Here is a 27,377-nt window from a genome sequence, read left to right on the forward strand (position 1 = left end):
ACTTGGCAGTTTTAGAGTTGAAGGTCATGGTTCCCAAGGTATTGACAACTTCTGAGAGGCTTCCAGATTGCTCATTAACTAAATGGAAAAGACTATAGGCCAATAAAAAAAAAGGAAAAAAAATAAAAGACTATAGGTAATATGGAGAATAAATGAATGCCTTTGGAATTCAACTTAACTGGGTCTTTTGGCAAGTTGCTTGCCCTATTGGACTTTTTCTTATCTGTAAAAATGGGGGAAATAACATTTTTTCCTAGTGGTGGTCATAGCAGGTTTCTGATTATGTACTGGTACCATGACGTATTGAAATTATCAGTATGGTAGATATGAGAAGTTGTTTGTAGGAAGAGAAGTCTCACTAAGTACATGGAAGAATTGAATTAATTAGTTACATACGTATAAAAGAGAGAAATAAGTTCTAAGTAACAGTGTTCTCTAGGTAAGAATCCATGAGGAGGTAGGAGGAAGCACTTGATAAGTTTAATTCAAGGGGGAAATATTATGTGCTTTCCATTGTTCAAAATTAAAATATGTAAACCTTTTGTGGATTATCCCATAAGGTAAGGTGAACATTATAACCTGCTCTGTTCCACAATATGTTGAAAGACATATATAGAGAGTTGACAGGTGACTCTCTTGCCATCTTCCCTCTGTCTCTACTGGCAACATTTCCTATAGTGAAGACTCCCTACTCCTGAATCTGAGAATGAGAATGATTTTGAAGATGAAACAATGAATGTGTATTATGAATGATAAATAAACCATTGTAATTTCAAGCTTTTGGAATTTTGAAGTTATATATAAGTTACTGTGATAAAACAAAGTCTGTTCTGACTCAAGAACCTTCATAATTCCCTGTTTAAGTTTTAGAAAATGCAGATGCATATTTAATGCTCAAGTGGTATCACATATTCAATCAGGACCGCAAAAGTATCTATCTTGTTCACTTTATTCAGACACTCCTTTTTTTTTTCTTCAAATATATTTGGTTTAGTATAACTAAAGGCTTTATCTTCATGAAGGATAATAAAGAATTCAAAAAGTATTGTTTTCTGAATTATTTGAAGTAAGTTTATTTAGAGATAACCACAATTTTTTTTCAGAAGAACACATTAATGGCATAGAAATCAAGAAACCAGATATCAAGAATATTCTAGTGAATAAGCAAACTATTAAAATCACTTAGAATCTGATCAAATAAGAGTACATTTTAAAATAGTAACTTAACTAAAAGCACGATGACCCATCAGCCTAAAAACAATCCATCAATCTAAAGAAAATACTTCTTTACTAGCAAGATGCAAGAATGACAGTTCAGCAAGATCTTCTAATAAATGGAGATTGCCAAGTCCCAAAGGAGGAGCACACTGGTTGGAAACTGTTGTAAATGTAGCGAACAGGTTGAAACCTGTTAGACACATAGTCCAGAGGTCTGAAGCTGCTTAAGGCATAACCAAGAGGTTGACTGTCACAGGATAGATATCTCAAAGGATGGCAGGCACTGGACACAAAATTCAGTGGTCGATACCCACAGGAGATGAAGTTCTGTGGCTGACAGCCATAAGAGAGGTGGATCTGTGGGCGAGAACGACTGGACAGACAGTTCTGAGGTCTATGATGCATTGAAGGTTGACAGAAACTGGAGAGATAAGAACTGATGGGAAAAAAACTGGTTCCTCTGCAGGGCCTGGAGGCACAGTACATAGTGGAAGGGTAGCAAGAAATTTCATAGGTTGTGGGCACACGGCTGGATGGTCGATACCTGGAAAGTTTACCACAGGTCTTCATGTTGTCCAGAAGCCATGTTTTGTGTTGGCTGGGCAAGCGGAGTCTATTACCACAGTTCATAGCAGCAGTGTAGAAAGTAGTGGATGAGGTAACAGGAACATGGCAGTAACTCCCGAGAGGAGAACCATAGTTTCCAGAAGAGCAAATGTTGGATGGCATGGTGATATGAACACACTTCAGGTAAGCAATGAAGAGCACCTTGTCTGAATCTGCATGGAAGTAGACCAGATTGCTTATATACCTTGGTGGTACATGCCCAGACTCTTCTCTACCCATAGTTTAGATCGGTTAGCATCATAACATCTCATTAGTTCCTTATTGTGCTGCCTGAGAAAATGACCTCCCACTCTTCCATAAAATAAGTCCAGTTTACATGTCCTATGTATCCACCATCCTAATCTTCCCCTGTTATCAGGCTTGAGAATTTATGATGCAATCACCTGTGTACCTGTTTTCCTTCTGTTCCCACCCCTAAATAATGCTTGTAAAAGGAGTCCATTTGAATGGATGTTTACCCCAGTTATTATCTACAAGAAAAAACATGGTTAGGAAGACAGTCCTCACCTTTGAAGAATTGACATAATGTAATACTCGGAGGAAGTATTTAATGTACTGAAATAGATCCTACTTACTAACACTTATGGGATTTTCCAGATGAAAAACCTCATACTATTCCATATTTTTAATACTCAGCTGACAATCTAATTATGTGGTGGTGTTCTCTGTGTATTTGTCTTGGCAGTCGATTTCAGTTTAGCATCTTAGAGTACATTTTAAAGAGCTACTACACCCTGACAACTTGATATTCTTCATATTTAAAAATTGGGTTTTATTTCCAAAGACTTGAGGGAATGCATGTGATTTTTCCTACATGGTAACACTGATGACATACTTGGTTTTACTAGTAAAAATATCATCCATGTCTGTTGGTGACATTCAACTAAGAAGATAAATGATATCAAACGTCATCAGCTTGTGTACTTGCATTCCAGAATTAATGGCTGCACCTGAGATAATTTACTAAGACACCTGTCTTCATACAATTAAAGTGAACAAGGATTAGGAAATATTTTAGTGTCACATGAAGAAAGATATGTGAATGGTTCTTACTTGGACACCTGTAAGGAACAGTCTCTGGGCCTTATTTTGGATTGTGCCTCTATCTATCTCTCTATCTCTCTATCATCTATCATCTATCATCTATCTCTCTATCTCTCTATCATCTATCATCTATCTATCTCTCTATCTCTCTATCTCTCTATCATCTATCATCTCTCTATCATCTATCTATCTATCTATCTATCTATCTATCTATCTATCTATCTATTCCCTTGGGTCAGTAGTCATCCAGAACCAGAAATATCTCTTTTCAAACTACAACTCAGGAGGTCAAAGACGATGTAGTTGGGAATAACTGGAGAAAGGTAGATATTCCAATAGTAACTTGATCCTTTTGGTGGCTGTTTTCCTATCACACTAACATCCCAGTTCCTTTGGGGAATACGGCCATAGGGAGGCATGGTAACATCAGTAACCATGAAGTCACTTCCCCTCTGCACAATTCTCTTTTCCCACCAATGTCCATCGTCCCTATATTATCCATCAAAGAGTCCAGAAGACTGCTGTGATTTTTCCCTGAGAAAAGATGTTTTAAAATGTTTATAGCTTTCATAAAGCTATGTAACCTCTATGTAAAGCTATGTAAAAAATGTAAGATTTAATGTACCCATGCAAGCATGCAAAGGGGAAGGGGGTGATATGAACACACTTGTGATATATATTTTTTAAATGTTTTATTTTATTTTTTAAATGTCACAGAAAGCACGACCTTGGTGCAAATGAAATATTAGTCTTTCTCCTGAATTTCAACTTTTTTTTTTTGTTTCGAGTAGTGGAGGAAGAAATATTTGATGTCTCATGTGGGGTGTTTTCCAATTCAGTATACCACATTCTTTCTCAAAGAAAGTCTCAGATAATTTCCCATTGTCCAAAGCCTGTTACTGGCAAAAATAACAGGATATTGAGTCATCAAGAGTTGAGAGTTTGAGAAGTCTATTTGATAAATTGCTTATCTCCTCTAAGAGCTTTAAGCCTTTATAGATAAATGAAATCTCTTAAACTCTTATTTGCTTCCAAAAAAGATTTCTCCTCTCACCTTGATAACTTTCAACCAAAATAGTTTTTTTGTGTCACATCTAAATTCCTCATGATTTAGTTCAAGATTCTCTTTTCTTCTTTTGTTCCTTGCTAAGTTCAAAAAGAAGTGATAACCCACTAGTCTATGAAATGTCTTCCCCAGCATGTAGGCATGCTGCATATGAGTTTCAAAAAGATAACTGAAGTCTTTCATTTTAGTCCATAGTAAAAAATAGATTTAGTCTTCATATAACTGCTATTGAAATGTATTTGATAACTGGGACACAGCAGAGGCTATAGTTATCAAGTTGAATGTGATCCCATCATTAATTATAAGTAATTAAAATGTAAGTTAGATGCAGGACATGGAACTGAGAGAAGCCTGGTATCATCAAATCTTTATCACATTTTCATGACAGATGCAGGAGAGTATAATACACATACCTAGCTGACATGTGTCCTAATTTATTATCTGTAATTCCCCTTGATGTCTACCAAGACTTTCTTCACATTTGTTGCAACTCTATATAGTCTCAAGAGCCTGAAATGGAAAAAAAAAAAATACTGAGGAATTCTATCTTGTGTTAGAGATGATTGGTTGAAGATATGATGAAATAACACAAGATAATGAAAATCACATCGAGAGTATGTGATATTTTCATTCTCACATAATAGTCAATTAACATTTTCAATTAATTAACAAAATATTATTTAGAGCCCATAAGTCTAATACATTCTCCATTTTTTCATTAGAGTTCATTAGAGGGAACTATTTGCATTAGAGTTTCATTAGAGCCCATTATTCTGCTCCACGACACCCATATTTCAGTTTTATTTAAATATTCAATATGTCCTGAACCCTCTTTTTTAAATCTCAGAGGCTGTACAAGTTTCTCCTTTCTGGAACATCCTTCTCTATTATGTCTTCTGGGAATGACTGTGCATTCTTTACAGCAGATCCAGAATCACTATCTCAAAGATATTTCTTCATCTTTTTACTCACTTCCATGCATGATGTTTTATTTATATTTATTTATTTATTTATTTATTTATTTATTTATTTATGATTTTATTTATTCATTAGAGAGAGAGAGAGAGAGGCAGAGACACAGGCAGAGGGAGAAGCAGGATCCATGCAGGGAGCCTGATGTGGGACTCGATCCTCAGTCTCCAGGATCACGACCTGGGCTGAAGGCGTTGCTAAATCGCTGAGCCACCCGGGCTGCCCCATGCATGATGTTTTAAACGTTCCATTTGATTCTCCCCACATTAGTATAAAAGCTGCAAGTCATTTTTATATTGGCCTATTTGTCTTGGTTGTTTGCAGAGATTAGGAAAGACTCCACTTTCTCAATTCCTCACCTGTCCTTTCTAGGAAATACTGTGACTTTCCTCATATGACCCCAGCATCGAAATTTGAATTTCTTTGTTCTTGTTATATGTCTATCAACCTGGCTGAGCACAAATAGTGTTCACTCAAGGATTTAGTAGCTCTATCCAGGACATTGCCACATTTTAATAAAATAGCCTAATAATTCTAATGTATACAGTAGGAAAATATAAACTATGAGTCATATCTGGACGATGAATGCTCCCTAAGACACTTTACTTCATTTTGCTTTCCTTCTTTTTTCCTTCCTCTACAGAACTTTATTTGCAAATTAACTAATGCACTTATGATATTGAATCTATATGCTTAAAGCCTCTCTTTCCTGGTATCACCAAAACATTGACTTGCTTGAGGTCAAAGACTATGTCTTATTCATATCAACATCACCAGTTGCCAGTTTCTTGAACACAGTAGATGCTCAATAAACATTTTAAAATGTTGAACAAATCACATATTCTTTATACTGAGATAAGATTTATTTTTAGTCCAGATGCTTATTAGACATCTTGCTTTTGATGACTTTTCTTTCTCTTTTAGTCAAATTTAGCATCCACAGTGGAATTCTTGATTTCATTCCTCCAAACGTTCTCTCATATACTTTCCCATCTTAGTAAGTAAAAAATTATCTACTGGTTTCTTAAGCCAAAGATCTGCACATCAACCTTGGTCCTTTCCTTTCCCTTACCACTTTACAAACAATAAGCAAGTGCCGAGTTTCTTTCTTCTCAGTAGATCTCAACTGTGTCTGTTTCTATCCATAAATATTTCCTCATTGCAGTTCCTCAAGTTGTCATCATTTCCACATCTCCACAACTTACCTGCTTCCACTTCTTATCCTTCTAATTTGTTCTTTTCACTATGGTCAGAGTGGTATTTATTTATTTATTCTCTACTACACTCCCTTTTTCTATGTAGATGCAAGTATGTGGCCTATATAACTTTCCTTCATTCTAAAGGATTTATTTTATTTCTTGCAAGGGAGGTTTACTGATGTTAAATTCTCTGTTTTGTATCTGACCAAATCTCTATTTCTCTTTCATTTTGAATGATAATTTTGCTGTATCCAGAATTCTAGGTTGATGCATTTTTCCTTTTAATACTTTAAATATTTCTCTCTATTCTTTTTTTGCTTACAAAGCATCTGAACAGAAATCTGATGTAATTCATATTCTTGCTGCTCTATAGGTAAGATGTTTTTCTTCCCTCTGGCCTCTTTTAAGGTTTTTAAGTTTGTTTTTTGTTTGTTTGTTTGTTTGTTTGTTTTGTTTGTTTTGTTTTGTTTTGTTTTTTTGCAGGTTAAGTATGGTATGTCTAAGTTGTAGCTTATTCTGGCATTTATCTGGAATATGTTCTCTGAGCTTCCTTGATCTGTGGCTTAATGTCTTATCATTAACCTGGGGCACTTCACAGTCATTATTGCTTCACATAATTCTTCTATTCCTTTCTCTTTTTCTTATGGCATTTTCATTACATGCAAGTATGTTACACTTTTTATAATTGTTCCACAGCAACAACTTCCAAGCTTGTTATATGCCAGACTGGAAACTGGAAGTCCAGAACAACATTTTAGAACCAGTATCATTCTCTTGTTTAAAACATAAACAACATTTTCATTTCCTGGGAATACAATGAAAAATGTACATTCCAAGACCTTGAATAGTCTATACCTTGACTACTTCCACAATCTCACATTCTACTCTCCTCTTTCTTCATCAATTCAGCCACTTCAATCTCTTCTGACCTTCTCAAACTTACCAAATTCTTTCAATCACTGGTCCTGGCACATGTTTCCTAATCTTTTTTTTTTAATTTTTTTTTTATTTATTTATGATAGTCACACACACAGAGAGAGAGAGGCAGAGACATAGGCAGAGGGAGAAGCAAGCTCCATGCACCGGGAGCCCGACGTGGGATTGGATCCCGGGTCTCCAGGATCGCGCCCTGGGCCAAAGGCAGGCGCTAAACCGCTGTGCCACTCAGGGATCCCTGTTGTTTCCTAATCTTGCACTATGCTTCCCTCTGCTCTTTGTACAGCTACTTCCTTTTCACCTTCCAGGTGTTAGGACTTCTCTACTCAGAGAGGATCCCACAGCCCTTCCAATCTCATTGGCAGCCCCTCTATCCAAATTTCACATTATCTATAAATGAATTTAATTTCTTTCATAATACTTATTATGAGTCCTAGTTATACATTCAGTTATTTATTTTTAAGTTCATTGATCATCATCTTTACTAGATGTCATGGTCCATGAGAGCAGGAATTATTCCTGTTTGCTCACTGCTGTATTACAATAAATACAATAGTGCATGTCACATAGTTGTTAGCCAAAAGATATGTTTTGAGTACAGCAATGAATGAAGAAAGTCATCTCTTTTTACAAAAAATTCTCTGTAATTTACTTTATATATCTACAGATCTGGAAAAATAATTATATGAGTAATTGACTCAGATACCATAAGTATGGACATGGTGAAGCAATCTGAATGTTCTACAGGATGACTGTAGCATTCCAAGACAGAGACTTCCAGTAAACTGAAAAGTATTTCACAGTTGAAATGTGCCTTTTGTATTTATTATCTAGTCACATTTTCACATATCAGCTTATATTTTGTAAATGGGAATGGAAAGAATCAAAATGAATGTATGATAGAATTAGTGACGTAATTCTGATGTTTACAAAGCATACTTATTATTCATATAGACTCAGCCATTCAATTATGTTGAATTTCAATTCTCCGTATGGTTGATATTTGATTTTTTCTTTTTTTTTTTTCCTCTTTGGGTACCAGCAACAAAATCAAAATTCATAATCAAACTGTCAACAGACTAATGTTAGCATTCAGCTACATATAAAAAGAGTAATAATACTGTTTTGATTTCAAATTTGTACTTTCTCACTTCTTAGTAATGAGATCTTAGGCTAGAAGTTTAATCTTACTGAGCCTATTTCTTCATCAGTAAAGCAGAGGTAAGACTTCTCAATTTGTGACAAAGATTAGGGTTAATATATATAAAATGCCTGGCACTAGCAATGTGGAATAAATGACATATATTTTTTCCATGATTTTCCTTCTTTTTACAATTTTTCTATAAATTATCAACATTGCATAAGGCAGTTGACATAACCCAATGGAGTAACTAGACATGAAGTAAGGTACAGCAGAACAGGAACATTTGAGACTCAAGTAAATGATTGCAAACAGGACATAAGTACCAGAACAGACAGATGTGGATTTGAATTTCAACTGTTCTTTGAAACTTTATATTTTACACACACATACACACACACAGGCAACTTGCTTGATTTTTCTGAACCTAAGTCTTCTAGATTATAAAAACAGTGATAGTTTTGGTATAAGAGAGTAGTGATGAGGATTAATGTGGTAATATAAAGAAGTGACTGGCATGTAGTAGTTGTTCTCTGTGCCCTATGTCTAATAGTAAACACAATGTCAGCACTGATTAAAATCAAGCCATAATACCTGGTTATGGACATCAAACTGATTTGGCAAAGGGTCATATTAGTTAGATTTGACAGTTTTAAGTTGAGATGAGCAAACAAGAAACAAATTTGAAAGATAGTAATTTTAGGAAACAGGACTGTATTCCTATAGCTGCAAGTTGAAAAATAATATGGAATACAACAGGATTTGGTAAACTGAAACAGGAGCATCAAATATCTGAATTCTGTAAAATAAATATAATCACTTTTTTTTCACAGTTAGAATTTTAGGTATAATATGGCAGGAAGTGGGGATTTTCTTTTTCTTCCCAAATCTATCTCAAATTAGTCCCTGTTCTAGGAAATTATTAGATGCTCTACTAATTATATGTAACCCTCGTCTTCATGAATACATGTTATATGTAACAGCCTCTCCTATGGTTATATAAGGCTAAGGGACTGAGTTCCATACTTGACTAAAATGGAATGCAACTCTTAGGGCCATGTTGGTAATCACAAGTCGAGTTTCTGTCAAGTTTCTGGAGTCAATTCCCTATCAGTAAACTCTAAAGACTGTATAGAATATGACTTCTCTTCTGACCTCTTTCTTTGCACAGTATTGTTAGAAAAACAAGGATGTGTTTAAATCATTATATATTTGGGGATTTATTTGTTATAATGCTTAACCTATTCTGACCAGTAGCATCCCATGAGGCTAAATTTACTATTATCTGAAGGACCCTAAAGCCAAACCCCAAATTAAGCCATGTACTACATGAATACTTCTGTGTCACCAAGTCACATTGGTCCATATACTTTAATATTTTTTTTCAAAGTCATCTTAATGAATCATTTTCTTAAATTCTGGACAATTTCAATACTCTCCATGAATAACCTAGAATACATAGCATAAGGCAGTTGATGTAACCAAGAAAATAACTAGACATAAAATAAGGTACACATAAATGATAACACATGTAAAGCATGATATGTATGCCAAGCTGTACTTTAATTGGAAAGAAAATAGAGAAAAGGAATTTCATCTAGGTAGAAAAGATCAAACTTTTTTATAAAAATAAGTGATAACTCCTAAAGCAAAGAAAATCCTTATTGAAGAAATTTAGTATAGAATTAAAAGAGATCACATAATTTATTGATGTGAAGCTGAGTGATCTCTTGAAGACAATGAATAAGAGGCTGTTTCCAGCTATTTATGATCATTTTTAATAAGGATACTTACTGCCAGTCCTCAAGGAAGAGGAGTATTATTGAAACTTGCTGTATGCATAACTTATGGGTTTCTAACAGTTGGACATGTAGCTTAGAGAACAGCATTGATAAGATAGGTAGTTCAAGGGCTGAGGATCATAAGAAAGCTCAGTGGCTGATGTCCTGGGTCAGTTAGCTCAATGCTTAACAGTCATAAGTCAGGTAAGCTCAGGGGTTGATGATCATAGGACTGGTAACTTGGAAGATGGAAGCTCAAAGGTTGTCTACAAGATGCTAGATGGCAAGAACTGGAACCACAGGATGTGAATGGGAGACAGCTAGTTCCTTGATCAGATCTGAACATGTTCGAGACAATCAAAGAGTGGCCATAAGGGCAAAGACACTGTTCTCACAGCTGGTCAGTTGGCCACTCATGGGTTGGCCACAAAGCTTGTGGCAGTTGTCATGGAATACGTTGCTGCCTCGGCTGCTACTAGAAGAACAGAGGGCATCCCCACAGCTCACCTCAGTGGAGCAGAGAGCTCTGGGTGAGGTGACAGGAACTTGGGAGGACTTCCCAAAAGAATGAGAGTATAGTTTCTAGAGCACCAATTGTGAGACATGATGGAGTTGGAAGATCAGTCCTTACTTAAATTGCAAACAGCAGGTTGCTGAAGTGTGACTCTTACTAGCTGGACATAGAATTTATATATCACGGCTGTTAAGAGTTGGCTCCCTCTATGCCTATCCTCCTGCTCATATTTCAAAACCATTTCTATGGCATCTCATTAGAATATTTTTTAGTTGTCTACCAACCAGTCCTCCCATCAACCTATAAAATACATATTATCTGAATCACATCCTTCAGATAACTATCATTCTGAAGTCAATCTTACCTCCCTTGCTAAATCTCTCTCCCAGTATGAGTCAACTGCTTCTTTAGGAATCAGGTTTGTTTACAGGCCTTGACAATTCCTTGAAGTTGCTGTTAAAAACCTTCAAATGGATCCACATAATTGGGGAAAGTTCATTTATGGCCATGTTTTTCATAAAACAAAAAAAAATATATGTAAATACTTTATTTTTAGAAGTGATAAATGTTGAAAACTCTTAATTTGGGAATTGAAATTTATTTTGTCTTCTTTAGAGACACAACCCAAATTTAAAGTCTAATTCATCTTCTGGAAATCTTGACATGGATATCATAATTCAAGTCTATCTCTCCCAATGAAGAATAGTGACCTGGAAAGTTTTGACAATCTTTGCTGAGATCCATACCCAACAAGATGGTATATCATTTTCTATCTTTTATTATTATGAAACTGAAGGTGTTAACATATCTATTTTGATAGATGCTATTTAAAAAGAGAGGTCATATCTCTTTGGATGCTTACCTAAGTGGATTTCAGCATATTATTCCACAAATGAAGAGAGGATTTACATTTGAAACCTGTTTCCATCTTAACATTTTTCAGTATCTTCCACACATAAACACTTTTGAGATAATTTATATTTTATGATTATTTAAAAATGACAATCTAATTTATGATTGATTTTCCAAATTTTCAGTTTATTTGTCTGTTAACTATGTGGACTTAGAATGTATTTACACATGGAAAGGAAGTGGAAATTCTTAGACTGGTCTGCCAAAAAGAAAAATGTCTTAGCTTAGTAATGTTACTGAAGTACATAACTCAACCTCAACTACATTATTTGGATAAATGGACTTTTTAAGTTCCTTGAGGAGTTTCATTCAGGAAGACTACTTGTATTATTGTGTCTCTGGAAAAATGCTTTTGGTGATATGTACTGAGGTCAGAAAATAATACATCTGGAGAGTAGAATTCTTTCTTCTAATTCTCAAAACTATTGGAATCATCCTGAATGGTGAAGCAGCAAGAGATAACATAGTTGGTCTCACTTTTCTCACATGCAAAGTGAGCACATTATATGCTCTCTCACTAGAATATTTCAGGATTTAATGAAAAGAAAACGTATATGAAGGACCCTGACCATTGTCCACCTAGCACAACCTGAGTGAAGTGGGTTTGTGATCACTCTGGCTGAGACATGAGACATAGCAATCATGGTCAAGGTGAATTTGACTGAGCCAGCTCTTAGGCTGCTGACACACACTGCCTTTTTAAAATACAGCTTGTGGAAGAGGCAAACCTTCCTGAGAGAGGGGGCATTCCTTATTAAGAGTCCCCAAAACAGCTGAACTTACCTGATGCTCTAAAAAGTGACTTATTTATGTGAATTTAGTAACTAGATGAGTCTCCTCTTCACTTGTAACATCAGGAAACTTGCACAGTGGCATCTAGTACAAATCTCCTTCCATGTATACATATTCAGAAGTCAGATTTATATGGAATCCCTGTGATATTGGTAGTTATAAACACATCTTATGATCTTTAGATAAACTGAAAATGGAGTGGGTTAGGTTTAATTGTCTTTATTGAGTAAAGAAGTGTCTGTTGTAACTAACAACATACTCTATCCTCTTTACATTAATGCTTAGAGAACTTTTTTAAGGTGAGACAACTAACCATTTAATCTAACAAATGGGTACCACAGGAAACATTTTTTCTAAGTCAGGAAAGTGATGTTCTCTAATGATACATGATCCTCAAAACAATTAAGGTCCAAAATACTTGCAATAGCTCTAAGTATTGGGGATCCCTGGGTGGCTCAATGGTTTAGCTCCTGCCTTCGGCCCAAGGCGTGATCCTGGAGTCCTGGGATCGAGTCCTGCATCGGGTTCCCTGCATGGGGCCTGCTTCTCCCTCTGCCTGTGTCTCTGCCTCTCTCTCTCTCTCTGTGTGTGTGTGTGTCCATGAATAAATAAATAAAATGTTAAAAAATGTTCTAAGTATCTTCATGATTAATGCCACAGGGTAGATTTATCCTTTAAATTCATTAATAGCCAATAATGGAATTGTGTTATTCTCTTACTGGATAGAGAATATTCTGGATTATTATTCTGTATAGTTAGATCCCTGCTATTAGATACCTGTAACCTAATGAATTTTGCTTAATTGTAAATATTCTGATTTACATCAGTACATTTATTGTTATTATTACATTTTGTTATTCAGTTAGTACACAAATCCTTATTTAGTGGATTAAATAATGTTGACTTAGGGACACCAGGGTGGCACAGTAGGTTATGCATCAGATTCTTGATTTCAGCTCGGATTGTGAACTCAGAGTCATGAAATTCCCCCTAACACCAGTCAGGCTCTGGGTTCAGCAGGTAGTCTGCTTGGGATTCTCTTTCTCCCTCCCACTCAGCTCTCCTTGAGCTTGTACATGTGCACTCTCTAGTCTTCTAAAATTAATCAACATATTTTTTTAAGATTTCATTTATTTATTCATGAGAGAAACATAGAGAGAGGCAGAGACAAAGGCAGAGGGAGAAGCAGGTTCCCCATGGAGAACCTAATGTGGGATTTGATCCCAGGATCCTGGGATCATGATCTGAGCAGAATGAAGATGCTCAACCACTGAACCACCCAGGTGCCCCAATCAATAAATCTTTTTAAAAATATTGCTGACTTTAATATATTGACCTGTTTCTGTATAGATAAAATGTCACAAATAATAAAAGAATAGAAATATTGTTATGGCTCCCCTGAGGCCACACAAATATAACAGGAAAAAAACTCTGCTATTTATCATCCATTCACTGCCCTCTAACATGAGTTTACTTAAGACTTGGAGAGGGTTAAATTTCTTTTAAAGGGAAAACAAGAAGATTTTGGAGTTCCCCATCAATCCAAATAAGAACAGAATAAGGAAATGAGTGCAGAGGAGCTGATTTGAGAAGAGATGTGATGTATGTATTATTAAATGACCCACGATGTGACCAATCTTCACAGTAATATCATTAACTCATTTTGGAAAGTAGTGAAGGGCTGTGTATAGCTTCTGGGTAGATGATGAGCAAAAGAGTGGCAGCAGAAACAGTAAGCAGATAGGACAGTAATCCCCAGGGAATTCATAGAAATAGCAGGATGGTGCAGGATTTTCATGAATTATAGAAATGGCAAGAATTAGAGTCAAGTATAGCCAAACATGGGAGGACAAAATTTTGTCTCCTACTGGAGCTCTGTCTGTATTTCATTTGTGAATTTGTAATGCTAGGAAAGATCTCAATACATCATCTTGTTTGTTCATTTTATTTAGTGTTTTTTGTTTGTTTGTTTGTTTGTTTTGCCCTGTTTCATTCTGGATAGTTTCTATTGCTATGTCTTAAAATTTATTACTGCTTTTTTCTACAGTGTCTAATCATCTGTGAATACCATTCACTGTATTTTCTGCCTCAGTCATTATAGTTTTTATCTAAGTTTCATTTGAGTTCCATTTATACCTCTTACTTGTCTATTTAACACAAACAATATTTCCTCTAACTTCTTCAACATATGAATTATAGGTATACTAGCTGCTTTAACATTCTTGTCTAATAATTCTATCATCTGTGCTATTTCTGGATAGTTTTGATTTATTTTTCTCCTTTATTATAGGTATTATTTTCCTGCTTCTTTGCCTCTCTAGTAATTTTTTTTTAATGTTTTATTTACTTACTTATTTTTGAGAAAGAAAAAAAGAGTGAGAGGGTGAGGGGGAGAGGGAGAGAATCTCAAGAAGACTCGAAGCTCTATGCTGGGCTCAATCTCAGGACCCTGAGATCACTACCTGAGCTGAAATCAAGAGTCTGAAGCTTAACTTCCTGTGCCACCCAGCGTCCCTAAATCAGCATTATTTAATCCACTAAATAAGGACTTGTGTACTAACTGAATAACAAAATGTAATAATAACAATAAATGTAATGTAATTAAAAAATAAAAACACAAAAGTAAACTAAACAATTACAAAGGTATGTCAAAGACACACAAAGTCAAATGAAAGAGCTCTTCATGACCAACACTGAAATAATTCAAATAAAAAAATAACATTAGATTATATCCCAAAGTATAAAATACATAGGTGTGTATCCATCCAGAAATAAATCAATCATAGTATAAATAATAAGTAGAGAAGAGACAAATCTCCTATGTAGAAGGATTCCAAGTAATATATGTACAAGTTTCTCCTTTAAAGTAGTGGAGCACAACTTCCTCTTAAGCAGGGACTACACACAGTAACTTCCTTTCAAAGAGCACAGTTTAGATAGAGGGAAAAACAAGTACTTTACTGAAGAGAATCCTGACAAACACTATTTCAGCCAAGTGATCAAGGTTAATATCAATAATGATAAGTCATATTGATTGTATGTGTTCTTGATATGGAACTTTACCTCTATGGTGTTTCTCCTTAAAACCCATAATCCAGGTCTAATCTTGAGGGAAAATGTCAGGCAAATCCAGATTGAGAACCCTCTACATAATTCCTGATCAGTACCTCTCAATACTCTCAAGGGCATCAAAACAAGAAAAATTTGAGAAACTGTCACAACCAAGAACATCCGAAGGAGACTTGACAATTAAATAAAGTGTGATATCCTGAATGAGATCCTAGAATGTAAAAAGGACATTAGGTAAAAATAAGGAAGTCTGAATGAGTATGCATTTAAGTTCGTAACAATAAGTCAACATCAGTTCACTAATTGGGACAAATGTAAGTACCAATGTTAGCTGTTAGTAATGGAGAGACTCTGTGTGGAGTATATGGAACTTTCTGTATTACTTTATCACTTTTCTGTAGATCTAAAACAATTCTAAAATAAAAGATTTATTTAAAATGCAAACCTCAGGCTAAATTCTTTACTACTGAAAAATCAAAGAGATTTGTTTATTTCATCTCTTTATCAGTTTATGCCATAGGCTTTGGGGATTTCTTTTGTCAAATAAGCTACCATTTAATAACTTACATTGTGATATCATTCAGATACCAAAATAAAGCCCTTTCTCATATTTGCATCATTTAATTTCTGTAGCAGCTTTCAGAGGCAGGATGGCAGGTTTGTTTCCCTGATGAGAAGATAAATTTAAAAATGTATTCAATTTGTCCAAGTCACAGAGTTATTAAGAAGCAAAGCTGAGTCTCTAAGCCAGCTCTTACAGACTCTTACTCAGTATTTTTTAGTATTTCCCTCAAGCATAAGCCATTGTTAAAGGTGATTTTTTTTTCCCTTTGAATATGGTCAGAGTGCAAAATAATATGTTACCATACTGTTTTTGAATGTTAAATAGCACAGCCGTAGCCTGAGAAACAATGATGCCTATATACTTTGCTAGGTAGCCACCCCCTCATATTTCTCTACTTACACTCTAGGAATAAGAATGGAGCAACTGATTGTAGCTTCACTTATATTTCATTTCTCAGGAATACAGTGGGCTTCATGGTGAGAAATCTTGTTGTTAAGCTTCCAACATACCACCCAGATGTATCCAAGCAAAGAAGAATTTAACATTTGTGACAAGACAATCCATGGTTCTATTTGTGATGAGTGGACAATAGATTAAACACACCAGTGGATGGGTATCTCTCAATGTCTTCATGAGTTTTGGGAGCTATTACTTCAAAAACCACACGATTTCCTACTTTTTAATAGAAAAATTATCGAAAACCAATGCATTGTCAGAAAGTTGAAATGGGGCAACTTGTAACATCACTCTGTACCAATATGTACACATGTGACTAATTTACAAACACTAGTGAATAAAACACTGAGAAAAATATAACCTTCTGTATATAATATATACTTCTCTGTCAAATTCTATTTCTATTTAAACTCCCAGGATGCATACTCTTCAGTAACTGGTACAATTAATTAATTCTACAATACCACTTTGTAAATATTTTTCCCAGATGCAGAAGAGTTGATGGAACTTCAACACATACTAATTTATTCTGAGGGATTTACACATACATTTAATTCAATAATCACTGAATGCTCTTTCACACGTACACCCCACAATATTTAGTTAACAGTTTTTATATTTTTAACCACAGTGGCCACTTGGAGACCCATCAACAAGATTACACAACTTTAATTACCTGCCATCTTTGAGAGCCATAATTAAATAGAATAAACTCCAAGTACTGTCCTCCTCATCGAAGCCTGTGAACTACCACTGAATGATGTTTAATCCTTTCTGCTCTTATGCCCATGAGAGCCTCAGAATTAGAGAATGACTTTAATCAGAGTAGTGCATAAATGTTAAAAATATTGATGTTTAGGATTACCAACATCCAAAAGTATCCAAAGAAAATAATAGAGCATAGGTATCTGACACAACTTTGAATTGAATAAAACTGAATACAACCATGAATAAGTAAAAAAAAAATCACTCAGGTTACATTTGTCATTCATTATTGAGTGGACAGAGCCCTTTCATTAATTAAAAACATTAAAAATTCAATATAATCAACAAATGAATTTTAGCAAAAGCCATAGTTATAGTACTTGAGAAAGCACATTTAGTAAGAGTTAAAGCATGTGTTTTTTCACATTCTGGAAGACATGCAAACAAAAACTGAGTTAGAAATTGTCATGTTCAGGGATGCCTGGGTAGCTCAGCAGTTGAGCATCTGCCTTCGACTCTGGGTATGATCGTGGAGTCCTGGGCTCCTTGCACGCAGCCCGTTTCTCCTGTCTCTGCCTCTCTGTGTCTCTCATGAATAAGTAAACAAAAAAATCTTAAAAAAAAAGAAAGAAACTGTCATGTCCAGGAACATCTTGAAACAACTGGTACCAAAAAACTCCCCCCAAAAACTATTGATCTATTATCTATCTCTTCATCTTCAGAAGAGTTTTATAACTGATATATGGAAAGACATTTTTAGCAAGAAATCCCAATCCAAATACTGATTCTACTCAACCAAACTTACTGGAAGATAAGTGATACCAGTGTTTCAGATGGGACATGAGCTTTAGAAATTGCCAGATACACTGGCCAGAGGTATAAAGTTACTGGACAATAAAGTTAGTGGTTGGCCACTGCTAGGCACTAAATGATTCCAACAACAGAGTCATAGATTAAAGGTAAGCCACTTACCAGATATATAGTTCTAGAGACCTAGAAGAAACAGGAGAGGGAGATCAGGGGGTGGCCACTATTAATTGGGACCTTGAGTGTCTGGTGTTTGTTGGTATATTGGTTCACAATCCCCTCAGGAGCTTCCCTGGTGTAATTTAAACCGGGCCTCATACTCAGAGAGCAGGAACAGACTGAAGAAAGAGGTACAACACTCCAGATTGGTAGGTATCAGGTTTAATGAGCAAGAGAACCTACTTATTAGGCTTGTCTTGGGCATCACAAGATGAATAGATTCTCTTCACCCTCCCACAAAATTTTAAATTTATATAGAGGCCTTAATTGAGTTTAGTCACATATACCACCTAGATAGTCTCAACACTGCATATCTATCTCAAGACTGTCCTTGGGGCAGCTTCTAGGATCAGGGAAGGCAAGCAAAATGCACATTCCAAGAACAGAGAAGAAAGTGAGGAGTCTCCAATTGCCCATAGCTAGCTCACAGGTCAACTGGCAGTCATGTCTTTTTGATGACCTCTCCCAACACTCTACCCCTCTACAATATCTCATCTTCTCTTCTGCAGTGTGCCCTGAGCTACTAACAAGAAGTTTCACTAGCATGGAGATGGTTCATTTGATGGTTATCTGACTGCACTGGAGACAGAAATCACAGTACCAATATAGGCACAGACAAGACAAAATATAGGTTAAGACAATATTTCCCAAACTCAGTGACAACTCTTCTGCCATAAGCCTCATGATCCAAACCATTGATTTATTAAGTTCCCTAGTCTGGGGATCAGATTACTCAGGGCTTTCATTTGTGTTTTATATGATTTTATAAAGACAACACATTAACAAACTCATCAGGTATAAACACACCACACTCTGTTTGGTTAGTGGCAGAGACGCAAGGAAGCAGTGAAAATGCCCAGGGCCATTCTATTTTGGAAGACAGCTTCTCTTACAGACATTTCAGTGTTTGATAAGGACACATTTTGTTGGCTATCATTCAAGTGTTGTTGGGTAAATTTAGTAAGGGCTATAACATTCTCAGGCCAATGGAGGAAACAGAGGTGGCAGCAAAATGATTATACCAATGAGAAATAGAATATGTCCATATGGCCTTGAGGAGAAGGAGGCTGACAGCTCTAGAAACTTGACTTGGTTGTATATATTGTACATCCTGACCAGGGGAGGGAGCATTGTCAGGGATGAGGAGATGGGGATGGGGTATGCCAGACTAGAATTCCCACCTTTTCTCTCTTTTAATGGTGCTTGTTCCATTTCAGGTATAATGCATTACAACATATCTAGTTTGTGTTTCAATCAGATCCCAGTGGAGATTCAGTAGTACCCTCTCTTCTAGGGGCACAAAAGTAACTCACCCATTCCAGTAGGATGTCCCGTTGTGAATTCTACTAAATGATTCTTTTCTCAGATGATGGAGCTTAGTGTTTTCAGCAGCATAGCGTATTGATCCATGTTAAGAGTCAGGCCAATGGTTATTTCCTGCCATTTCTATATCTTTATGGTCCTGGGTACTTTGGCAGGAGTCCCCTATCTGGGGGGCAGGCCTACTGGTTGATCAAATTTATCAAAGCCTGGGATAGTACTTTAGTCCACCCAGCTGAGGTGGATTTACCTGTTAGCAATTTAATCCACTGTTTGTTTGTTTTTCAGTAATCTCTACACCCAACAGGGGCCTTGAATTTATACCTCGAGATCAAGAGTTGCACAGCTGTTTTAATATTCCATTTTTTTCCCCACTAACTTTGCTTCTTACAAGTTATAAGGGAGACAGAACCTCCATTCAGTGTCATGTTCTTTGTCCAGTCTTGCATATTATGACCTTTGAAATGTGACCCCCAATGTGACTTATTTGCATGCAGTAGCCAGTGTTTCTAACCCCCTAACAGCAACAAAGGAAAGCTTGGTTTAGGCTAGATGCAGTGACCACACAAACTAGAGCATATTTAGAACCCTCACTTAGAGGAAGGGGTCAATATAACCAATTGCCAAAACCTCTTTAGTTGGAAACTCTGGTAGGTGGCTTCAGATTATTTTGGCAATTGCCTTGGGCATTGTTTAGAATACACATGAAATTCTGTTATTAAATTAACCAAGTGATTGTATTTCAAGGCCCTCCATCATCTTTGACAATATACCACCCCACCCAGGTATTGCAGTTGCCACTCTTTCTATGCGTCCGATCTGCTATATCTGCTAAAGGGTCAGTTGTTAGGGCTTATGCTCTAGTTAAGAGATCAGCTTCCTGATTACCAGGGAGTGTCAATGCCTTATGAGCTACGAAGAGGAAGAAAGTGAGGATTACCTCAGGCTTCTGCAGGTGAACCCAAATGTCCCTCCACGTATTTCAATCCCACAAGGGCCTATTCAAGAATCATCCACCCCTTCTCATATCCAAGCCACAGGATTAATCTCTTTATAACTGCGTGTCACGTGTCCATGTGAAGGGTTCATGGCCAGGGCGCAGGAGTGATCACCAGCCAAACCACTCTGAGTTCAACCCATTGGCTGCTATGGTTGTTCCTCCATGAGAAGCTCCACCTGGAGGAACACTGTGTACACTTGCTCTATGGGGTCATGTGGAGGTTTTGTCCCCTTCTAGACTGGGACAATATCCTAGGAACATACTCACTCCTCTTGTTATGTCTCTGTCACAGTGCCCGATCCATAAACTTTAAGAGCTATGGAAACATCTAATTTAAATGATAGCCTTGTTTGGGAGATGTCCAGAGCTTTAATCTGCTTCATTAGTAGTTTTGCTTTCTCAATAGTGGCCTGCTGCTGTGATCCCCAGTCCCACATGTCCCTTTCTTTACCCAGAGGCATAAGGGACAAAGGCACCATTGCAGGGAGGGAACAGAGTTATTTAAAAATCCCAAGTCCCTACAAAAACTTGTATCTCCTTTACATTCTTAGGGGTTGGATAGGCTTGTGTCTTATCAAATATAGCTTCTGGAGCAACATATATCTTACCTGCTCAAATAACTCCCATAACCTAATGGTAGTACCTGGGGCTTGAATTTTCTGTGGGCTCACTACCCACAGAAAATGGTAGTACCTGGGGCTTGAATTTTCTGGGGCTCACTACCCACCTCCTTGCTAATGTTCCAGCAAAACCTTCATAGTGCCTTGCAGCAGAAGGAAGTTTTCACATGTTACCATTGTATTTTACTTGTGTGGGGATAAGTCTCAGGCTACAATCCCACAACAGATGGTAAGGTGTGCAGGTAGTCTTGGGGAAGCGCTTGAAAGATTCTTTATTGTCCCTCCTACATGAAGGCAAATCGATCTTAGTTATCAGAAACTTGTCAAAAGTCTTTTCCATGAATCTCCTTGAAGAAGAAGTGTTTTTGTGGGAACACCTTTGCCAAAGCATCAGAGTAAAACAATAAGTGTCTACAAAGGACAAAAGATTTAAAAATGACCATGGTTAAAGATTTGGCAAGAGTTCATTATAAGGCAATTGATAAGAGAATTTGCTTATTTCTGTGGAATACATTTTAAAATTATGATTGATAGTATTATACCAGGACATATCAGATTTTTAGAATTTTATGTAAATAGGCCCTAAAAAAGTTTAGCATCACTTCTTATGTTTCCCATGAAAATTAATGTATACAAAAGTTACACAGTTGTAAAAAAAATAAAATAAAATAACTCTTTTAATAGAGAAGACTCCATTTTCTTAAGTAATCAAAGACCAGATAAAGACAAAACACAGAATCTTTGTTTTCTAGGCAGATTACATTAAAGGTAAAGAAAACTTTTGATTACAGTTTCCAATTTAAAGCAGAAGAGTAATCTAAAAAACTTTGCCCTTTTATCAGAGAAAACCAAATTCTCATTTTGTACCAGTCTACTTTTGATATTAACCCCCTACTTTTTTCTTTTTAACTTAAATAAATCTGTTCCAATCTTAGCCTGACTATGCATAAAATTCCTTTCTCAATATTCCTTTTCCATAAAACCTTCTGCGACTTTATATATCCATTCAGTTTTTGCCCTGTCCTCTTTATCCATCCTGGAACAAACCACTTACTTTAGGAAAAATTACTTTCTTTACCAAAAAATCCTTATGTCCTAACTCTTTCTTTACCCAAAAATCAGCTTCTATTTTTCTTACCTACTTTCTATATACTATCATTTTCTTTTACCCTTATCATTTTAGTAGTTTTGAAAAAACCTAAGCTCTTTTATCAATCAATTTTGGCAATACATTCAGAAGTAGAAAAACATCATATATACATGATAGGCGTGTCTAGATGCACCTAACACAAACAGAAACAGCATGAATCAGGTGCCCAGTCACAGGGCTAAAGCTATTTACTGATATTTCTGGTCTGATGGAGGTTGTGGGCCTGATTATTTTGGTCAAATGAGCTTCTACAATAATCTATTTATAAAGCTTCATGTCCCACCCCGTTTTCTTGAGTCTTTTTGGTCAATGTATGGTTACCTGGAGTGTTTACATCTCAAAGACATGATAAGATCTACAACTCCAAAGGATAGAAAAAGAATGTAAGTTTTCTCCCAGGTGTTTGGGGATAAATGCCATTTAAAACTTTCCTTTGGGGCAGCTGTAAATGACCTGGGGCATTTTGCTTTATTTCTCCATTAATCTCCACAACATCCTGTTCTTCATTCTCATTATTTTCCCTGGGATTCTGCTTCTTAGGGTCCCAATCAGGCTTTGTCCCAAATTCTCAGACCTTAACCTGCTTGAGCCCTCCTAGCTTTGTAAAATGACCCACTAAGCTCTCCATCTGATTCTTATCTGCCAGCCCTGAAGCCAATTGAGTGGGAGATACCTACAAGTCTTTCTTCAATTGCTCTTCCTACTTTCTAACATAAGTTTTGGCCTTTGGTCTGGCATCAGTGTGCAGCCAACAGTAGAGGCCGGCCGCTGTGCAGCCATGCTCTCCCCTTCTTTCCTGTGCAGCCATGCTCTCCCCTTCTTTCCTAAGGAACTGCTCTGCATAGTTCCTCAAAGAAGTGCATTAGGCTAGACAGAATTTTCAGGGTGTCCCCATACTCATGCAGTGATCCACAAACATCCAGCAAATGGGTCACCCCTCTCAGAAATTCCTCACCGATGCCTCTTTCACAAGGCCTATTTATTCTGTCTCCTGGCTGGCTCATCAGTTGCCAGTTCCCAACCTTCCTGGGAGCTTCCTGGGTGAAATCTCCAACTGAGACCCCCTAAGCAAAAGGCAGGGAGACATCAAAGAAAAGGGAGGCCACTCCAGGTTGACAGATAGCAGAGGTTACTTTCCTATAAGGCTTATCTTGGCTGCTGCAAGATATATAGACTCTCTGACCCTGCCCATGAAATCTTAAAATTTTATCTAGAGGCCTTAACTGAGTTCAGTTAGATACTCAGGTCAGAGGCCTCAACATCATATTTCTATCTCAAGGCTGTATCCTTAGGACAGTTTCAGAGAGTGGGGAAGGCAAATGGAATGGACAGTCCACAGACAGGGGAGGGGATGGGAGCCTCCAACGCCCTCCAGCTTATGGTCAACTGGCAGTCATATCCTCTCGATGACATCACCCAACAGGGCAGATGGCCTGAACTGAAGACACAGAAAGTAATAGAAACAAAGTCAGTTTCTGCAGGGACATACGGCAATTAATAAAAGGACATCAAGTTGCTGGGTCATAGTTACCTGGTTGGCAGTTGGTGGGCTCACCACAGTGCTCTTGACTGTAGTCCAGAAACCAGGGTGGCAACTATTGATTAAACAGAGGCTACTTACACAGACTATTGTTCTAGAGCAGAGGACAAGAGATCTTTAAAAAAAAAAAAAAAAAAGTAATATAGTGATGACTCCCAAAAGAGATGGGGCTACCATTTCCAGAGCAGCAGTTGTTGAAAGATGTGAAGTTATCAGAGGGAGTTTCAGAAGAATTATAGAGACTCTCTCAAATGTGATTGTTTCCTGTTAGGCAAATTTTCTATATATCCTCTCTGCTTCCTGGCAGTTCCATACACACACTACCTTCTGTCTTGCTGAGATGCTTTTACCTGACAGCATTACGTTAATGGTTGTCCAGATGCCAGTGAAAATACCCTCCAACCTTGTCATAAAGTCTTACTTGTTTTTTTCAAATATTTCTGTCCCAGATATTTACTCTCATTCTTCCTATGACTTGCAGCAAAGTGCAGGGTCAGAACTAGCAGAAAGGGAATTCCTTCTCCACAGTCTAGTCTAAGAGGGGAGGGAGAAACATAAGTATTTGTATCCCTAAGTGGTCAAAGACGAGGCAAGGGGCTTACAAAGCAAGAATGACTAGTCATCTTTGATGTTATCACAATTCTGGTTATCAGCAAAATGAGAAAAATATGTACAATGTGGTGGAATTTTATAAGCAACACTTTTCAAAGTGAAATATTGCATTTATTCTAAAACTAAAACCAGGTTATATCTACATGTAAATTCTCCATTAAAAAATACTGGCATATAACAATCCAAATAATTAGAACACGCACTACCTGAGGTGAAGTGGCTTTGAAAGGCCTGACAGACTTTGCAAATGTTTCCATAGATCCCCATAACAACGAATGAATCCATTAGGATTTGTTTGGAGGCTTGCCCATATTTCTGCTTTATTTCTGTTTAGTTTATTATTTCTTTAAAAAAAATCTAACATAACCAAATCGTGATATATTTTAAAAGCTCTTGATATGTGTTTCTAAATCCAATTTTTTAAAAAGATTTATTTACTCATTTTAGAGAGAGAGAGAGAAAGAGAGAGAATGCAAATGGGGGAAGGGGCAAAGGGAGAGAATCTTCAAGAAGACTCTTCCATGATTTTGAAGCCTGACACAGGGCTCAGACTCATGACCCATGAGATCATGACCTGAGCTGAAACCAAAAGTTGGTCCTTAACTGACTGACTCATCCAGATGCCCCCCAAAGCCACATTTCTAACACGGTAGATTATTAGACTTACCAAATGCTCAGTACTATGGAGTATTGTTACTATTATTTGTTTTTTGCCAATTTGATAAGAAAAATGGTGTTATTATTGATCTAATAAAATTTTTGGGTAACTGATGAGATTTCCTATTTTGGTATATTTGTATTAATAACTTAACTTTCTAGTTTTTGGATCTTGATTGTCAGTTTTAACATCATTTGTTAAACATATTTCATAATATGAGATTCTCTTATTCTCTTAAGAACCCAGAAGAACATGAACATCTAGAAAAGGTAGTTTAGATTATTTATTGACAAATCCAACTTTGCTTTGAAAAATATGGTGAGTTTTTAGGGGGAAAACTAAAGCAGATTCCTGGACCTATGACTTAGAGGCTTGTATTCTTAGTCATAATTGGCCCCACGAACCTGATTTATTTTTGCAGATGCCTCTACAAACCTGGTTAGGGACCTACTGGACAGGAAAATTCCTTAGGCATTCACCAATTCTCAAAGTCTATAATCAGCCATGCCTAAATAAAATAAAAACAAACCCACTGCATTCCAGATTTTAAGGAACTCTTTTCCATTTTAAAAAGTTTATTGCTGGTAAAAGTTCTCATAGAACGTTCTGCAACTTTTAACTTTTCCAGACTTTTCCAGAAAATGTCCCCCTCACCCCCCAGTCAAATTGCTTTGCTGTTTGCTCGGTAGATTGTACAGCAATACATTGGATCAAAGCTTTATGGAGATCTGCTTCCAAATGCCAAAGCATCAACATGGTGACAATACTGCTTGTTTAGAGACATACATGATTCAGAAGTTTGTCTATCCATGCAAATAAATCATGTCCAGTGTATAATAACAACTCAAAAATATCTGTTGAATACATGATGTTGAATAAATTGCATTTGGAGATACAATGTTAAAGATATATGTGGTAGCCCACCAACATAGTTTGAGATTCACCCCTGGGCCATCTTCGTTTTTTCCTTTCAACCTCTCCCTCTTTTTATTTCTTTTTCTTCTTTTCCACCCTCTCTGCACCCGACTGTAAAGGAAAAAGAAGTGTTGTATGTTACTGCACTTTCTTCCTAATAATAAATGGAATAATGGAGAATAGGTTTCTCTACAAGAAACAAGATGCCAAGTATGATTTAAAATATAGCAGTCTTTTCACCCTGCAGCTGAGAAAGTTCTATAATCAATTCATAAATGTGTATTACAGATATATCTTGCAGGCCATCATCACCTCCAGAGATACAGCTTATGCTGACTTGACAATCCTGGATATTTATCAACCAATACGAATTTCATAAAGAAAATGGAAAAGGCTCTTCTATTAATGAAAACGAAGGCTCATCAATACAACTGCTGATGGAGTAAATAGGAGCCGGCAATGTGTTATGTGTGGGCCACCTAATATTTCCTTGAGTGTTCTCTCTTTTCCTTTGAGTTGTTAGATCTGACAATGGTCTATTTACATTGGGAAACAGAGGTAGTTTGCACTTGCAAATGGAATTTAAAAAAAATAGAAAAGTGGATAAGCAGCAAAATATTTTTGCGTGTCCTTTCAATGTGCCTCTGAAACCATTGGCTTTAAGTGTCTCAGTTGCTCCTCTGAAGGTTCAGTACACAATTCCTTCATTCCTTCCTTAATGAGTAAACTCCATTTCCTTGGATCACAGAAATAAAAATATTTTCACATTTTCAGTGAAGTTCTGATTTGAATTCAGAAGAAAATCTAGTCTGCTCATCTAAGTATGTCCTATGCCATGGTCCTGACAATCTTTTCTTTCACCTCTAAATAATTGTCAAAGAGGCAAATAATCAAAGAATAAAATTTATTTTTTTAAGATTTGTTTCTTTTTTTTCAAGGAATCATAGTATCTTTCATCTTTGGATCAGAAAATAAGACAAAAGTAGAAGAAATACAAAACTAAGACCCCTGTGATCCTGTACTCACTATGAATGAGGATATTTTACACATTTATGTCTAGAGTCAGATGATTAAAGAGACTTGTGCATCAGAACCTGTGAGCTCCCATAATTGAATTTTCTATTGCTTTAAATTTTCACATGGGCTTATTTCCTACAATCCTTTGAATGTAAAACGTTTTGTTTAAAAAAGGACATGTTAACATTTTGCTAAATGATTTGACATATACATTGTGTCAGAGCTGGTCAGCAGACCTGTGATTAAGAAAACAAAACATAGTATATTCAACACTGCATTGGTTCACAGGTATAATTTAAAAGGCTTGACACTATTATGCAATATAATGCAACGCAATATAAAATAACGTAAAAGGCATTAAATACTGATATGGTGTTTATCATTAACTTCACATTTAGATTAACAGCATGAGACATTAAGGAATTTACTAAGTGGGATTAAATATGCTTTTTGGAGGTATATAGAGTTCAACGATCTTGTGATTAGATTAAATTTTTATTAAAAAGTATGTTTGGATGAGTT

The 27,377-nt window shown here is 36.4% G+C and overlaps 2 protein-coding genes and 1 long non-coding RNA gene across 14 annotated transcripts in view; 1 reads left to right on the top strand and 2 right to left on the bottom strand.

Annotated features, from left to right (window-relative positions):
* KRTAP24-1 (keratin associated protein 24-1) overlaps window positions 1–16,371 on the bottom strand; it is a 35,670-nt gene extending 19,299 nt beyond the window's left edge. For 2 of the 8 annotated variants that reach the window (XR_012021287.1, XR_012021290.1), the window contains exons 1-3: window positions 16,236–16,354; window positions 15,266–15,482; window positions 10,863–10,962 (exon numbers count right to left, since the gene is read on the bottom strand). The gene's annotated coding sequence lies outside the window, so the exon portion shown is untranslated. Of the gene's footprint in view, window positions 1–3,189; window positions 3,789–4,368; window positions 4,466–10,862; window positions 10,963–15,265; window positions 15,483–16,235 lie in introns of those variants that run through there. The other 6 variants (XR_012021291.1, XR_012021292.1, XR_012021286.1 and 3 more) reach the window with 6 other exon arrangements.
* KRTAP25-1 (keratin associated protein 25-1) lies at window positions 1,272–16,371 on the bottom strand. 5 transcript variants are annotated; one of them, XM_072806709.1, is made up of 3 exons: window positions 16,236–16,335; window positions 10,863–10,962; window positions 1,272–1,997 (listed from the first exon to the last, which is right to left on the bottom strand). In XM_072806709.1, exon 3 carries the CDS (start codon window positions 1,945–1,947, stop codon window positions 1,315–1,317), a length of 633 nt encoding a protein of 210 aa, XP_072662810.1. In that variant the 5' UTR covers window positions 1,948–1,997; window positions 10,863–10,962; window positions 16,236–16,335; the 3' UTR covers window positions 1,272–1,314. The 5 variants fall into 5 exon arrangements, with proteins under 5 accessions (XP_072662810.1, XP_072662806.1, XP_072662809.1 ...); XM_072806705.1 differs by lacking the exon at window positions 10,863–10,962 and adding an exon at window positions 4,369–4,465 and having other exon boundaries at window positions 16,236–16,278; XM_072806708.1 differs by lacking the exons at window positions 10,863–10,962; window positions 16,236–16,335 and adding exons at window positions 4,369–4,465; window positions 15,266–15,284.
* LOC140621550 (uncharacterized) lies at window positions 1,708–27,337 on the top strand. Its single transcript, XR_012021293.1, has 3 exons — window positions 1,708–1,968; window positions 11,114–11,255; window positions 26,127–27,337. It is a non-coding gene; the product is annotated as an uncharacterized lncRNA (long non-coding RNA).
* Window positions 27,338–27,377: the final 40 nt, after the last annotated feature.

Source organism: Canis lupus, chromosome 30, assembly GCF_048164855.1.
Source record: "Canis lupus baileyi chromosome 30, mCanLup2.hap1, whole genome shotgun sequence".
Taxonomy (NCBI): Eukaryota; Metazoa; Chordata; class Mammalia; order Carnivora; family Canidae; genus Canis; species Canis lupus.

What these genes read in the sequence shown, in the direction of transcription:
- KRTAP25-1 (XM_072806704.1), bottom strand. Translation starts at nt 15,293, where the DNA reads ATGGGTTTTAAGGAGAAACACCATAGAG. An exon ending in TAAGGAGAAACACCATAGAG is followed by an intron (nt 1,998 to 15,265) that starts GTAAAGTTCCAT and finishes ACTTCCATGCAG; the next exon opens with ATTCAGACAAGGTGCTCTTC.